Genomic DNA, 16674 nt, shown 5'->3' with positions numbered 1-16674 from the left:
ACCGGCAACAACGATAACTATTTATTTATTGATAGCAGTGGCGGATCTGACAAGGGGAGGGGCTGCTAAGTAAAAAAAAGTAATGACCTACATTTTGGAGCCAACCCCAAACTACCTTCATTTTATAGTAAACCCTTTTTTTTGCTTGACAAATTTTCCGGTACCAAAATTACCTTCATTTTGTAGTGAAGCCCCCCCTCCCCTCCTCTTTTTTGCTTGTCAAATTTCTCGATCAAATCCCCTTCTTGGAAAAAAGCTAGATCCGCCCCTGGAGAGCATTATATACTTGAAAATCAAATACACAAAAAATCGATATCAGAAAAAATAAACTTTAATCGTTCTGAAAGCAAGTAACATCAGCTTGAAACAATAAATATATATCAAACAAAAACATCTGAAATAGAATAAAACTGTTTTAACGTATATATACGTGCCGTTTTCAAGTCGCACGGGAAAAGTGATATTGATAAATGACAAAGTATGAAATTTGCACGATAGGGTTGTTACTCTTATAATATATGCTTTTCACACTGCACTTTTTTTTCTTTAACCCTGGGAAATTGTTGAGGCTAAGGGGAGATCTTAGCCCCACCAATTTCCCGGGGTTAAGCTCAGCCAACTTTGTTTTCACACTACGTTTTAGCAAAGTGGGCTAGCACGGTAAACAGTACGGTACTATCTGGCCCTGCCCCAAAACAGGGTTAGTCGACTTATTGTGGTGCAAGCACAATTGCAGTGTGAAACGAAACTGGGCTAGGAAAAGTGGGGCAATAGCATTAGCCAATCACAGAAGTCGAATTGCACGTTATTCGCACTCTGTATGGTAAAATAATCAATATTCATGAGTCTCAATCAATATCACTTTTCAGGTAAATTTCTCTATTGCTGCACTCGACCCATGTGAGGTGAATGGGTACATAGCACTATTATTCTTTGAATACACTGATCGATTGAATTAAACGGCAGCTCGAGTTTAAGCTGAGGTAAATAGGTTTATATAGATGCGCTTCAGTTTAAAACCAGTTATGATTATACGAAAATGAATGACAAATTCCCAATGAGCAGATTTTCCTAACAGTATGTGGGGTAATTTCTATCACATCTGGGATAATTTTTGCTCAAAAAAATGTTTTATCCGACAGTTACCATAGGAACTGTGCTTCTTGGCCAATCAAAATCCAGAAAAGTTGTCCGACAAAAAAAGTTAATAAAATACTCCCAAGAATGACAAATAATGAAATGTTGAATGACGCTATAGATAAAAGCTTTCTTGAATTCGCTCTGAACAATATTAAAATTGAATGATAGAACTTCAAATTGAGCGGGAAAACCTTAATCAATATGAACTTTTTCATTGGAGCAACATATATCATCAAAATTATGAACCGATCGAATATTTTACGGCTACCATTAATAAATATATAGTTGGTTCGATATTGATCACTATGAATCTTAATCTTAACCTGAATGTAATTACCCAAAATGCCTTGCGGGATCGTTTCTACTGGCTAGTATAATTTTGGGGCGGTCCCAACTGGATGTTTTAGACAGCAAATGAGCATATGTCGACGAAGGTAGGAAGTATTTTTCCCTTAAATTACATTTCTTCATAGAAAAGTATTTTATCAATAACATGAAATATCAAGAATTCCAAATTATTCATATGATTAAATTATTTTGAGTTGTGAACAAAAGCAATTCTTGACATCAAGAACCAAGATTAAGAAAACGGCTCGCCATAGCCTATACGTTGGCGTACGCTGGCTAAAACATTAATCATGTTAATATGTGACAACCATAATACAGATTCCCTGTTAATCTTACAAGTCTAAATTTGGAGGGTGTTTTCGAGGATTTTCACAACAGAATAAAACATATGTTCTACTGTGAGAATGTATTGCATACCCATCCAGTGAATCAATAATTTGGTTTAACCTGATTTTATTTGATATATACGATTATTTTGAATCCAGCCAGCTGTACAGGTTCGTCTGAAATAAATCGCATTAATCCATCGTATCCCGACAATCGCAGGCTGTATTTGGAAGGCGATGATCCACATCGTGCTACCTTCTCACCCGTTAATAGATCCAACATCTAAAAGAATAAGAAATGGAGAAATGAATGGTCAAAATTAATATAGTAAGATTATTTGGTATCTTTTTAAATGTCAGATACATGTATATATATTTTTATCCTTGGTATTTTACTGTTTTGAATTTTCTTGTTTTTTTCACCCAGAATATCGCTTTAGATTGAATTGTGGAAAATAAATAAAACTGAAAAATTGACATTGAAAGTGAATGACAGATTTTCAAAGCATTTGATTGAAGTGCTAATCATCAAGGGTATGTTTTTTTTTATAGCATGCAGGGGATATTTGATAGGGGAAGCGAAGAGGGGAAATAGAAGAATCAAATTTGTGTTTGTATGTGTGAGGGTAGATGTGCGTGTGTAGTGTGTGTGTGTGTGGGGGGGGGGGGGTAAGTGTATATGTCCTGTGCATGGGAATTTACCAAAAGTGAATGTAAAAAGGAAACAACTGAAATCAAACTATTCTTCTCAACAGCAATTAAATAATTCTATTGAATCCCAAACAACAAACTTGCAATTAGATTCAAGAAAATCAGCTCCTCACCTCTAATTTATCATGTTTACATCTTGGTTCCTTTCCTTGAAGTTTGAATACTTTAACCCTGAGTGTAATCCTCTTACCGGGATCCCCTATAAACCGATAGGTACAATTCATATTACTTGGGTACTTAGAAGGCCACTCTGGACTCGTAACGATAGTCTTTCTATCTGTTATTAGTTGATCACAATCTGCAAAAGAAAAATAAGAAATGTATCTCAGAATCACTAAATCAAATAATCGAATAACATATTTTTGTTTAAATAGACTGTCGAGTAATGATGTGTCTTGTAGTTGTGAAAATGACAAAGGATTGCAAAGACAGAAGGCGGATTAGTGGGGAATCGAAGTGGCCCGGTCTCCATATTGACGGTGCAAAAAAAAGGAAAAAAGGGGCGAATCTGCTCGCGCTCGGAGCTTTCGTTATTTTGTTAAGTGAGATATAAATCTTGTATAATTGAGATATACATCTTGTATAATTGAGATATACATCTTGTATAATTGAGATGTACATACATCTTGTTCATGAATACAAATGGAGCTAATTCAAATGTCCAAGTTTCGGGTCTAAATCTCCGAAAGATTTCACCTCTCATTTCGCATTCGAATTATTTACTTACTGATATAATTATCCTCTTCCCATTTTTCTTACTTGGCAAACAGTGCTTAAAATGTCCCGTTTTCAGCTCGCAGCAGTGGTGTGCCGCCGGTCACGGCATGGAGGGGGGGGGGGGGGGCACCAGCAAAAAATTTGAGTCACTTAGTGGGTGCGCAAAGCGCGCTTAATTGCCAGGTATACTGACCTAATAGAGACATTTTAAGTACTTTCCCCTTAAACGGTTATGTATCTCACTGATCAAATAATGCGAGCGCGAAGCGTGAGCTGAAAATTTTTGATATTCAGACCTGCTATAAAAAGGGTTATTAAAAACAAATTTTTGTAATCATTATAGTACTTGTCTCGCTAAACAATCAATGCGAGCGGGAATTTTTTTTATATATTGACCCACAACAGCTTATTTTAAGGAGTATTTTTTAGGAATCCATTAAGAGTATACATATCTCACAATAGTCATCTAATGCGAGTGCCAAGCGCTTGCTTTTTTTGTTAGAATTACATCTAGACACATGAAGCAGTTTTTGTAGTCATTGTAATTATGATTATCATACGCATCTCACTAATCAAAAATTGCCAGCGCGAAGCGTGAGCTGATTTTTTTTATATTTCAGACCTGAAGATGTGCTTTCAAAGGCTTGTTTGTAGGAATTCAATAAGACCATACGTATTTCACTACCCGAATGATGCGAGCGTGAGAAACGCGAGTTGAAAGTTTTTGATATTCAGATCAGAAAAAGGGACATTTTAAGGACTGATTTTAGGAATTCATGAAGAGCAGACATATCTCACCAATCCACTCATGCGAACGTAAGCACGGATTGGAAATGTTTTATATTCAGACCTTAAAAGGAAGCAATCACTTTAAGAAGTCATGAAAAAGAAGCATATGTCACTACATAAAACAAATCACTTTAAGAATTCATGAAAAAAAGCACATGTCACTGCATAAAACAATAATACAGTAACTCGAAGTGCGTGGAAATATTTATTTGGTGTACATTGACTTGAAAACGTGATGTTTTAGTACAACAGGATTATATATCTCGTTAAACAGACAGTGCGAGCACCAAGAACGATGAACACATAGGCCCTGAGCAAATTATGTTTCATAAAGTTATGAAAATATATTTCTTTTGTAATATAACATAATATATATAATAATATATAGTACAATACATAATTCTTTCCCACTATTTTTATCTTCCTTTCTCCCTCCTCTTCTCCCTTTTCCGCTGGTTTTTTTTTGACCAGCCGATTGGGGACACGTGCCCCCCGTAGTTACGCAACTGGCTCGCTATACCACTAATTTTCAGTTCGCTCTTCGCGTTCGCATCATTTGATTATTGACATACATAATATATTCAATCAGGAGTTCCTGCAAAGAGTCCTTAAAAATATCCCAACTTTCCTGCATGTAAAACAATGTTTAAAACGTTCTTTTGTATGAAAAATATTACCTACTTAAGAATAATCTATAATACTACCGATATACTTACCATTTTTATGTCGACTCTTTCTTGAATGATAAAGAAGTTGATATCCATGTCCTTGTTTATGTGTTTTATGTTCTATCGCTATCACATTACTCTCTGTTTTCATAGTAACTTGGTATTGTTTACCACAAAATCTCCTTCTCTCCTCCCCTATTCTTATTTCTAATGATTCACATGGAAAGAAATGAAATTGAAAAAAAGAAACAAAATAACAAAGACTATTCAGTTGACTTGTAAGCCTTTATAATAGCAAGACAAGACTATGATCTGTACCTTTAAGTCACCAATAAGCACACGTTTCCCATTTTTAGTGTATCAGGAAATAAATTATCATTCCGCTTTTAATTCAGACTTTTAAAGAATTCAGTGTATTTTATTTCACATGCTAATATCTATTGACTTATATAGCAGATATATGAATTATGGCTTCGTGAAATAATGACATAAAAATAACTGGGAATATGCATATGATTTCAGTAGAAATATGAGGTAACAGAAAGAAAGAAAATGGTAAAGGATAAAGTAAAAAGATGCCAAGCTTCTGTCCCTTATCGGGTTAAATATCCTTCAAAATAGAAAGGAGACGTAACAACGGAAATACATGACAAACTGAAGAGAACATATGAAAGAGGAGATAAGAACAATAATATTTAATAGTAATAGTAATAATGATGACGATGATGATGATGATGATAATGATAATAATGATAATAATATCAATGATGATGATGATAATAATTAATAATAATAATAATAATAATAATAATAACAATAATAATAATAATAATAATATCAATATAAATAATAATAATAATATAAATAATAATAATAATGAGAATGATAATAATGGCATGTTGCATTTCGAAAACCAGAGGAAAAAAAATTAAGATGAATGAACGTTATGACTGTGAACCAAGAAAATTAAGGTGAAATGCAAACAAAAAATAAGTCAAAAAGATTATCTTCAGGTAAAGCCGCAAATTCGTGTGATAAAAAGCGACACGTTTTAATTTGTAAACAATTAACATGAAATTTATATAACAAACTTAAAAAAAAGTTTAAAATCACTGAATATAACAGGGGTTACTAACCTGCATCACAGTCAATATACATCTGTTTAATGGTGAAAATAAGATCTTTATGAACAGGAGCTACAATCACAGCAGTACACGAGTCACCACCAGTAGATCTGCTTATCTGATCAATGTATCCATTCTTTCTTCTCGTCATACCATTGCATCTTATATCAACTGAAAGAGAAAGAATTATTGAGGATTAATTACCATGCAAGAAACTACATTTACATTGAGTTCCGATCTACAGTGCGTCCCAAAAAAAACTATACACTTTTGAAATGGCTGCCAAATAAAAAATGTAGCACTTTTGGGAAAAAGACTTACATATATGGAAAGCCAATAAAGTCAACTTTCAAATGACACCAAAAAGTTGGAAAACTATTCATGCTTGAGCGAGCACTGCCCACTGAAACAAAGGGTATGAAAATTAGGGTGGGCTGGAATTAGCCTTCCAATTTATGTAAGTTTTTGAGAGGCAAATCCTTTCGAACTTGCAAAGTTAAGGGCGATGTGATAAATTAATGATCAACCATGACCAGTTTTGGTTGCTTAAGCAAATTTTATAAATTATCAAATTGAACTTTAATGCATGAGTGAACACAAATTACACTTTTTGGGCAGCATTTCAACTTTATCAATTGGATCTCTTTTTGGGCAGCATTTCAACTTTATCATGTGGATCTCAGCAATGTGTTCATGGGAGTCGGGAGAATAGGGGGTGAGATAGGACTTAAGTGAGAGAAGTAGGTTGATGGAATAAGGTTCAACAGAACATTCAGCCCCCGCCCCCTCCCTCTTTCCCGCCCTCCCCTCCTGTTTAGAGATTGATGGCTATTGTCATGTACGCGTGAAGTCCAGAACAGCATGTTGATTTAATGATTAATTCTGAATTGGGACATTAACTTTTTCCTATCAATCATTTAATCAACAATTTATCAGTAAATCAACTTATTCAATGTGCAATGTGATCAATCAAACATTCAGTTTTTTTCAATACATTATTTCATTAATCATCATAATCATTAAATTTCTTGGTAATCATTGAAAAAAAAACTGACCATCAGCCACCGGTCACTTGGCAGTCAAGTTTTGAATAGGCTACAATGCAGGAAGTGAGACAGAGAGAGGGGGGGGGGGCTGGGATATGGAGGTGGAGAGGGGAGGGTACATATGACTTTTAATTTGTAAAAGGAAAAAAAAGAAGAGGAATGCCCTTTTAACCAAGTCTTAGCATATCTCGCCCTCTTGCTTGTAACGGGTACCATCACATTACTCTGACTCTCACGAACACACTTCTGAGGTTCACAAGATGAATATGCTACAATAAAATTACAATTCCTGTTCACTCATGCATTAAATTTCAATTTAGTAACTCATGAAATTTGCCTAAGAAACCAAAACTTATCTCACTCATTAATTTAGCTTAACAAGTTCCAAAGGACTAACCACTCAAAAAAACTGTAAGGCTAATTCCTGCCCAGCCTAGCTGAGCTTAGTCTCTCAGGAGGAGAGAAGCGGGGCGGGTTGAGATTGAGAGAGGGGTTGCTAAATGTTCTGTTGACCTTTATCCCATCAACGTACTTCACCTACCTAAGTCATATTACCCCCTCTTCTCCTGACTGTCGTGAACACATTGTTGAGATCCACATGATAAGACAAAATGCTGCACCCAATTCATGATCACTCATGCATTAAATTTCAATTTAATAACGCATTAAATTTTCACAAACAATAAACTGATCACAACTGAACTTTAATTCACCAAATAACCATCAACTTTGCAAGTACCAAACAAAAAAACCTGAAAGAAATTGGAAGGCTAATTCCAGCCCACCCTAATTTTCATACCCTTTGTTTCAGTGGGCAGTGCTCGCTCAAGCATGAATAGTTTTCCAACTGTTTGGTGTCATTTGAAAGTTGACTGTATAGGCTTTCCATATCTATAAGTCTTTTCCCCCAAAGTGGTACATTTTTTATTTGGCAGCCATTTCAAAAGTGTATAGTTTTTTTTGGGACGCACTGTAGTAGAAAATTCAGAAGTATTATGTTTAGATCCAAATTTAGATCCACGTTATTAAAGTGTTTTTATAATGATATGATGTATGTTTTTAAAAATGAAAATTGTTTTATAATGCTTGCTTTCTGAGTTATACTATATTTTCTTTTTTTAAATCATTTCTGTTGAAAATTCTGAAAACGCTTTGGAAAGCAATAATCAATAAAACGATTACTATTCTTATCGATTGTTATTTAAATTTCTCTTTCAATGGCTTACTTTTTCCCATCACTTATACAGTATAACGTTGTGGGTAAGACGGTAGGTAGTGCTATTCAATTGTTTCATGAAATTTAAAGGGAAACTTGATTAACATTTTCATAGACACATCTTTACATGTTAGCGATAAATTCTGCACATTTATAGATTAATCATAGAATGAAGATGACACAGTATATACATACGTGATAAGGAATGAGAAAGAGCCATGCTTTGGTGAGAGTAGTGGTGTGAGGTAGGTGATAATCATTCATTCATCAAAACTCAAGATAAATGGTATACAGGCATCATGCAGTAGAATCGCTATTCTTCAATAAACTGACTTCTGGCAAGGGAAGGCAAGGCAATCAAGTCCATAAATATATAATTCCACTATTATAAATATTTTTCTAGTTAATCAATCTAGGCAAGGGTGGCTAGAACTGGTTTATACTCGTAACAATGAACATGCATTATAGTCTTTTCAGTGTATTTCCAAGAGAGGTAACGATTGCAGAACTAAAACGATCCATGCAACTACAATGACTCGCAAAAAGATATAAGATACATTCCCATGCAAAGACACTGATGACGATGCTGGTTCCACTACCGATGCAGGCGATGTTGCATGGTTGGTTTCTAGTTTGGGATGCAAAACTGATTCATCCAATACATTTTCATCCCTATCTGAAGAATATATTACGTCACGAAGTTGGTTACCATGTAAATATTCATTTAAAGGTAAGTGGGCAGTCAATAATCCCGACGAAGCCGATGATGATGTCGGGGACAATGGATATTGCGACGGCGATGAGGGCATGGGTGTTGTGGGCAATGATGTCGCTAAGGATGGCGATGTGGTTGATATCGGAGAAGAGGAAGAGGATATGGCATCTCTATTGGATATAGTTGAGGATGGTACTAAAAGACTTGGATAAAGTTACTTTGATATCAATTTTCTTACTGCGGTTGTAGTCGGGGATGAACGAGTGTCTGTTTGAGATGTAATCTTTTTTGATCCATCGGATGTTGAACTCGTGGTTGGAAAACTGCTAGAAAGAGTGGCATGCGTGTTCGTAGCTCCAACAGTTGTCTCGGCCTCACTGCTAGTCGTTGATGGGTTATTCGGTGGTTCAGAATTTCTGGTTGCATCTGTAGAAAATATGCCGACGTCACTAATATAAGAAAGAGACTCGGATGTAAATGAATCACTATCTATTGCATACAATTCATTGTCTACTGTTTGTGGCATGCTGTGCGATATAGAATGATGCGACGTCGCCGTCGCTGTCGTCTTATATGATGTCAGCTGCGAGGTGGATGTTGATGGGGTGATCGAGTCACTCGCGTCCATTGAAGAGCTTGCAGAATGTATTAACATGGTCACTGGATAGCAACAAAGTAAATCAAGCAGGTACGTTGGTTAAACATAGGCAGCATGCAATTAGTACACAAAGCACGTCAAAATTCATTTTTGTTAAAATTGCATGACATGCAAAATCATGTACTGACCTGAAAGGCTGGTTTTGCAAATTTTGTAATATTGGCCAATATCTTCTACTAAATCGGATTCTGTCATAATTTTCCTTTTCAAAGAGAAGCCTGATTAAATCAATATGCATGGGCAATCACCAATGTGCTCTTTTACTCACAAGGTCCAAGACACAAGATAAATGGGCCTTTACCAAAAGATGTTCATCTAGGTTGGATATGAACTTTTACTTTATAATTCGGCTCATGAAGCCGTACTCTGTTTCTGCTATCAAAAGTGATTTTCATTTGATTATAAAAGATAACATTATGGTCATTCATCTCTCATTATGATTGTTAATATACATGCGTTAGTTGTTATTCACGCTATAATTCATTTTCAAAGCTGCAAGCATGCATTCACAGATAACAAGACCATCACATGCAAGGTTCGGAACAGGATAATACCATTATCATCCAATGTAGGTCTAGGACAGGGTGCCTCAACACACTGTTCTTCGGTTGCAGGTTGGAGGTTCGGATCGCACAATCCAGGCACTGGTTCCCCAGTTGTATTCAGGAGGCACGCTATCGCACGTTTTCTTCTTCCCACGTCACATGTCGTTGAGCACTGCCAGGGCAACATAAGAACTTAACGCATTATATTATTGAGATTGTTCTTCTGTGTCAAGTGGAATTTCATTCAAATAGATTACCGAGTAATGACAACAAGTCATTAATTTTTCAGAAACACAATGATTTCAATACTGAATCTAAAGATTTCAAATTAAACGTTTGAGCCGCTTCTGGGACGGGTGACAACATCGATTATGCCTTGTTCGTTCTATCAATCGCTCTGTCGCGAATTCATGTGCTATTGCGCTCATTTTTTCAGACATGATAGAGTATATATTTAGCTTTAAAAAATACTTATTTCATAACAATATCAATCCGTTTAATTGAGATATTGTATGTTTAACCGAATGAAAATTGAAAAAGCGTAACAAAACCACATTTTTTGTGGGGCAAGTTCAAGACGCATGGCCATAAGTCACATTGCCGTCTTTGAACTGCCTTCTGACTAAAAACTTCATTTATCGTCATATCCGTTCGTTCTTTCTGAATAATTTTGGAATTTATGCAGCGATATTGAAATCATTTTTTTTTTTATAAAATAAGTGTATATGAATATATTATCAACTTACTAGACTCCATTGTCCAACAACCCATATAGGTACTGGGCAGGGTTGATTGGAGCAGCTACGATGCTCTGAGGGCCTCTTAGATGGGTCACAAAATAAATCACTGACTTCGGCTGCTACACCCCCAATATTCTGTTTGCACAGATAAGAAGATATACATACATGTATCTTTAAACTACTGGAGGAACGTCGAAACTTTTGTTATTTTAATGAAAGTTATTAAGCACAATGCATTAAATTTTGCAGACTGCCATTTTCGTTTCCTATTTATTGTCAAAATATTTAATATTGAATTACCCATAATCAATTTTAATAAAGCAAATAATGCTGATAAAACATAACCCCAGCTGCCGTTCCTGCGGCCGCGGCGAAAATTTTTCGGCATATTTTCCCTCCAGAAACAATTTTTTATAATTATTGTTAAAATAATATTATGCACGAAAAACACAAGGCTTATTCCGTCATTCCGTCTTTAACACCCAATTTCAATTGAGATTTTATTTTTTTCATATGGACACCATCTCTGTTGTTATTTACTCAATCTCTATCTCTTCTCTCTCATCCATTTATCTTCATTTCACAATCCCAGCTGATCGTTTCTGCACTAAGAAAATGGTGAACCAGAAACCTCTATGTTATCTGTACAACTAGCACTATACAAAAGTTTAAAGAAACATGAAATATTACGCGTTTGCTGACTATTAATCATAAATACTCACCTCAACACAAAAGACTCGTCTGCTTTTGATCCCTCCTCCGCACGTCACTGAGCACCCACTGACAGTTTCATGCTGCCAACTAAATAACAAAGAATCGTATTTAAAGTCATCAGTATTATTGTCAACTAACTACACCCCAATATAATATAAGTAGTGGCAAATGAAAATTTCACTGTATTTATTTACAGAATTAGGAGCGATAGTAATACAAAATTAACATGGACTATGTTTCTTCTCGTAAAACTGCAATCATGATCATCTGAATCAATATGATAACAAGGCTTTATAACAGAAGCTTTGAGACAAAACTAATCTTATCTGTGCGTTGATACTGCGACCGACGCGTTTGACATTGCAAGATTGCGGAGTTTCCGCGGCACCGAGACGCAAAATGGATTCAAGAACAGCACTTTTGTCTTACATTTCGGAGCTGACGAAAAATTGCAAATCCGTATTTGTCCAGAAAGTCCAGGTTGAAAATTGCTGTTTTGATTCACCACTTTTCAACAATTTTCAACAAAGACTTCTTGGTTGCTGTTTGTCATTAAGGTCATCTGACAATATATATTTTCTATGTTCTTGAATCTGTTCTACATCGCGGTGCGTGAACTCCTTACTATCAATAGACCGACTTACTAGTAGAAGACGGTTTCAGAAACAGGAGCGTGGTATTCTCATGTGATGTCAGGTTTGACCCGACTCCCAAGGTATCTAGGATTGTGTAGTAAGATCACGGATACATCCAAGACAGCAGTGGTGGGACCGGATAGTACCCAGATGTGCTCTCTGTTGTGGAAGGCATCAGCTAGATACTTGATGACCATACCACTGTGGCTGTATCGCTGGTTCAGAGGAGGGATGAACATCTCGCCGCGGAATACTATCTCACCGTCGGCTTCAACCGCTGGAAATCAGGAAAAGGGATGAGTTCGGTAAGGAGCACAATGTCGAGAGAGTATGATGGGAGATGAAGCCGAGATGGAGATTGGATTGATGGACAGATCAGGGGGCCACAGAACGGTTTTGAAAGTGGGGGGGGGGGGGCTGACCATGCACAAAATCACAATCAGATGGTCATTTTTACGTTTTTGTACACAGTTTTGGAAAAAAAAAAACCCAGTCCCCCCCCGTTTCCGTGGCCCCTGCAGAAAAAAAAACTATCGCAGTGATCAGCGAAGTCGTTCGTTTGTTTTTATTTTCTTCTGCATTCATATTTATTTGACACAAAACGTTTCAAAATATAATATGCAATAAAAAAGGGGGAAAATCTAAGAAATAGTGAAAAATTAACTAAAGAAATATTTGCAAATGCGACCAAAACGTTAAAGTCGATATGCATTAATCATGGTTTGTCTAAATGCAAAAAGAAGGAATGTCATTAATAACGCAAAATGTGCTTGAAAACATGACAGCCTCAAACGAATTTCAATGAACTTGATAAAATGAGTTCATAACGCAGAATAGAGATATATTCATAATTGAAATGTGAAGGTAATGATGAAAGAGAAGATGATCAAGGCGATGATGGTACGGATAGACATGATAATGATGAAGGTGATGACGACGACGATGATGATAATGGCAAAGATGGTGCATGGTGATAGTAATTCTAATCTATCTGATACTACGAGAAACAAAATGAATACTCACACATATGGGTGTATCGAAGATTCTGATTCGTAATCTTTATTCCTGTCGAATTCACTGGAATTCGAAGAAATGTCTTAAAATCTAAAATAAAAAGAAGAACGAATTTGAGCCATCAAACAGCAATTACTTATATATTTGGACACATTAATGCTACAATAAGTTTTCTGCAGGTGCGCCCTTTTCCATTTTTTTAATTGTCATAGTTTATCTTATTATTTTCTTTTGTTACACTCGTGTTAGGGGTATTTTTTCTTCAATTCATATACAATAGGATTCTTAAATGAGAAATGTACATATTTCAATGTTTTTAATTGAAACGACTAAATGAATTGAATTTAACCCTTCCACTGGAACTTGCAAACATCAACGAACAATAAAAGAAAAATGAACAATAAGAGAGCAATAACTTTAAAAGTTATTATTAAAGTCATTCAATCTTAATGATATCAAAACTAAATGCATTTACGTCATAGTAATTTGAGGGTTTAAATAATACAATTCTTAGACAAAAACACATTAATTTCCTTTGTCATTTTTACTAATCGCGAAAAATAGTTACATCATTACATTATGATCGTGGACTACACTGTCAAAAGAACATTTAATAGAAAAAAAAACTTAAAAAAAAAATACAGGATCATTTGGCGAATTGTTATAACAGGATGTTTTCTGCAACGGTTTATGTTAAATAGGGGGGGGGGAGGTTTTATTACTGGTAATTTGTGAGGTTTTCAGAGCCCATATACCAATTACAAACGAACGTAGAGGGCATCAACACACAAGCTTATCAAGGTCCTATATAAACAATTTTCGGATTTCCCTGAATTTCCTGGAATTTTTTTCATTTCCAGAACCTTTCCTGGAAAAAGTAAAAATTTCTCGAATTTCGGGAAGAGTGGAAGCAACCCATCGACTTACACTCTTCAACCACCCTGTGTGTGTTGAGTCTATGCAACATACATGTACAATGCACACTCAAAAAATCTTTAAAACATCACTTTTGTGACAATAAAAAAACTCAGATCCATTCAGTTATTTTCATTCTAGACTTAGAAATCATTTTTTTTTTCAATTCACCCGAGCGCTGTAAAACCTTTAATTTTGAGTATATTTTTGTGAGGCCCTCTATTGGTGGAATCTGAGATTGATGCAGATCTTCATCTTCACAGACTCTCTTTTTAATCTCTTTTTAATTAGAAAAAAAATAATTTCAAGAATTCAATTTAGTTTTGTGCCAAGGCATTTTTTTTATGATGAATTAACTGTATAGTAAAAATTGACTGTTAAAAAAAATCAAGTATTTATCCAGTCTGGATCAAGAGGAAATTGACAATCTTGTTGACAATCTTGTTCACCACACAGGTTACTAACTGCGGACAATGTTATCACAACCTTGTAGTATTGGATAAGTGCCCCCATCATACCACTAGTTGCATGTCCGGATGGGTTGGGTATCTGGACCAAAAAATTTCCTCACTAGGCCAAGTCATTTGAAATGGTTTGGAATTAAAATCAATTCTTTGTAGTTTTTCAAAGAAACTTTTATAATTTAAAGGCCCAATGTAGCATACATGTACATGTAGACCTCTACTCTGTTGATATGTATGGTGTGATAAGTGATTACAAAAGCCAATGACAATACATGCTTAGTTGACTTGATAATCATTGATGCACCAAACTTATCTATAAGTTAGATCTACATGTAGATTTTTTTAAATTTGATTATGGACAATAAAATAGGCCCTGATTGATGCCGATTGATCTGTTTTGGATGAGAGGAGCTACTGGATAAGCCTGTAAGCTGTGAAAGTATGATTGTTTGATTTCCATCATGATAGTAATAAGATGTGATTATATTACATACACGTAGGGCTACATTGTGCCATTAATCTTTCTATATTATTTCCTTTAAATCTTGCATACATGTATCAGTCCGCCTGTCTTCTGACCGCATTTTGTGCAATGTTGGATGAGTTCGACTCTCATGAAGTTCCAAATTTAAGTTCAGAACTTTCATTGGTGGCAACAGCATAACATGAGGGTCAATCTCTCACTCTCTACCTCTTGTTTCTTTTATTTTGTATTTAGTGTACATGTAATAATAATATAGTTGGATCATGTGTTAATTTAGATAGATGTAAAGAGGGTGTTTTATTAAGCAAATACATTTTAATGCCAATATGAACTTTATATGGCATTGAATGGGTGTGGAGGTGCCATGGTCGCATTAGTCAGCAGGCACAAACCGATTGAAACTTGTTCAACAAGTGTGTCTCCACGCAAAAACTAGCACTTTTTACAAAATTTGCTGTCTGAGCAAGAGGGCTTTCAGTATGCAAGGCATGAGTAGGCTGCACATTTAGACCCTGAACTCGAGTGAAGGGTTTGCACATCAGACTTTGGCCGCATAGTCTAAGGAGCCTAACTAGACACACAAAAGTCTGGCGTTCGATCCCCGGCCACAAAACCTATCCCTTGAGCAATGTATTTAAACAACAGAGCTCTTCTATCCTAAATAAGTAAATAGAACTAAGACTATGGAAATGCTATAAGCATTCTTGGTAAGCATATTTGGACTTGTTTTTTGGTAAAAATTGGAATGGAGACAACAGAGATCAACTTAGGATGCAATTGATTACATTTCTAACCCTGGTTTGTTAAGTGTAGAACATGAAAATTGGTAGACAGGTTGTCAGTTATGGTGATTTATTTGAAAACTTCATACATTTGTAATTAATCGTATGTAGTGCTACCAGGACTACTATGTATACCAGTAGAGTAAGTGGAGCCAATCAAAGCAGAACAACATCTGAGATAGTGCAGTAGGTTTCACGGTACACCATGCATCTTTCTTGGGCTAATGTTGGTCCTGAAAAGGACCACCCAATCTCATCATTCTCCTGAGGACAATAAGAACACACTTGTTGAAACGTCGAGATTGGGTGGTCCTTTTCAGGACCAACATTTGCCCGAGAAAGATACATGGTATACCATGAAACCTACTACACTATCTCAGATGTTGTTCTGCTACACTATTCTTCTTCGCCATGGAAACCTCCAGAAGTTACAACATCTGAGATGGTACAGATATTGGAGCTTTTTGGTCTAGAAAATGGGCAAAATATTGGCAGTGCAGAAATGAAATAATAAAAAAAAGGAAGCTACATGCAAACCAACTGGATTACTAAACTCATTTGTCCATGTACTGACACCATGAAAGCATTTAGGGTTATCATAGACCTAGTGGTCAATGATGTTCGAATATGCCTCGGGAGAATTGAACTCACCCAGTACACAACAAAGAGTTTATAGCCAAATCGGTACTAGGCTAGACAGGAATAACCGTCGTTTCTGGGGATTTATTTAACAATTTCTGACATTTTACTAAGTGAGAGAAGCCAACGCAGTTCAGCGAAACAACCAAATACAGAGACTGATGCTTTTGGTCTAGTACTGTACTAGGCCTACCTGGGTATTTCACTTGCCTTCGGAATAGTTTTACATCACGGTGGCAACTATAAGGATAACCCTGGCCTGTATCATATATGAAAATAAAATA

General features: G+C 35.8%; 1 protein-coding gene and 1 pseudogene across 1 annotated transcript; both read right to left on the bottom strand.

Moving 5' to 3' along the window:
* Positions 1-316: 316 nt before the first annotated feature.
* LOC135155649 (tolloid-like protein 1) lies at positions 317-5954 on the bottom strand. Its single transcript, XM_064105363.1, has 4 exons — positions 5836-5954; positions 4748-4906; positions 2639-2823; positions 317-2097 (listed from the first exon to the last, which is right to left on the bottom strand). The coding sequence occupies exons 1-4, from the start codon at positions 5855-5857 to the stop codon at positions 1942-1944; spliced, it is 522 nt and encodes a 173-aa protein (XP_063961433.1). The 5' UTR covers positions 5858-5954; the 3' UTR covers positions 317-1941.
* A 2378-nt stretch (positions 5955-8332) lies between these two features.
* On the bottom strand, positions 8333-12331 carry LOC135155157 (uncharacterized; annotated as a pseudogene).
* Between the last annotated feature and the right edge of the window lie 4343 nt (positions 12332-16674).

This window comes from Lytechinus pictus, chromosome 1 (assembly GCF_037042905.1).
Source record: "Lytechinus pictus isolate F3 Inbred chromosome 1, Lp3.0, whole genome shotgun sequence".
NCBI lineage: Eukaryota > Metazoa > Echinodermata > Echinoidea > Temnopleuroida > Toxopneustidae > Lytechinus > Lytechinus pictus.
Note: the sequence above shows the minus strand (reverse complement) of the source record. Positions and strands in the feature narration are given on the sequence as shown.

Coding starts and splice junctions, on each gene's coding strand:
- LOC135155649 (XM_064105363.1), bottom strand. CDS start 5,857: ATGTATATTGACTGTGATGCAG. Junction 4,907..5,835: donor GTATATTGACTGTGATGCAG/GTTAGTAACCCC, acceptor GTGAATCATTAG/AAATAAGAATAGGGGAGGAG. Junction 2,824..4,747: donor AAAGAGTCGACATAAAAATG/GTAAGTATATCG, acceptor TTTCTTTTGCAG/ATTGTGATCAACTAATAACA.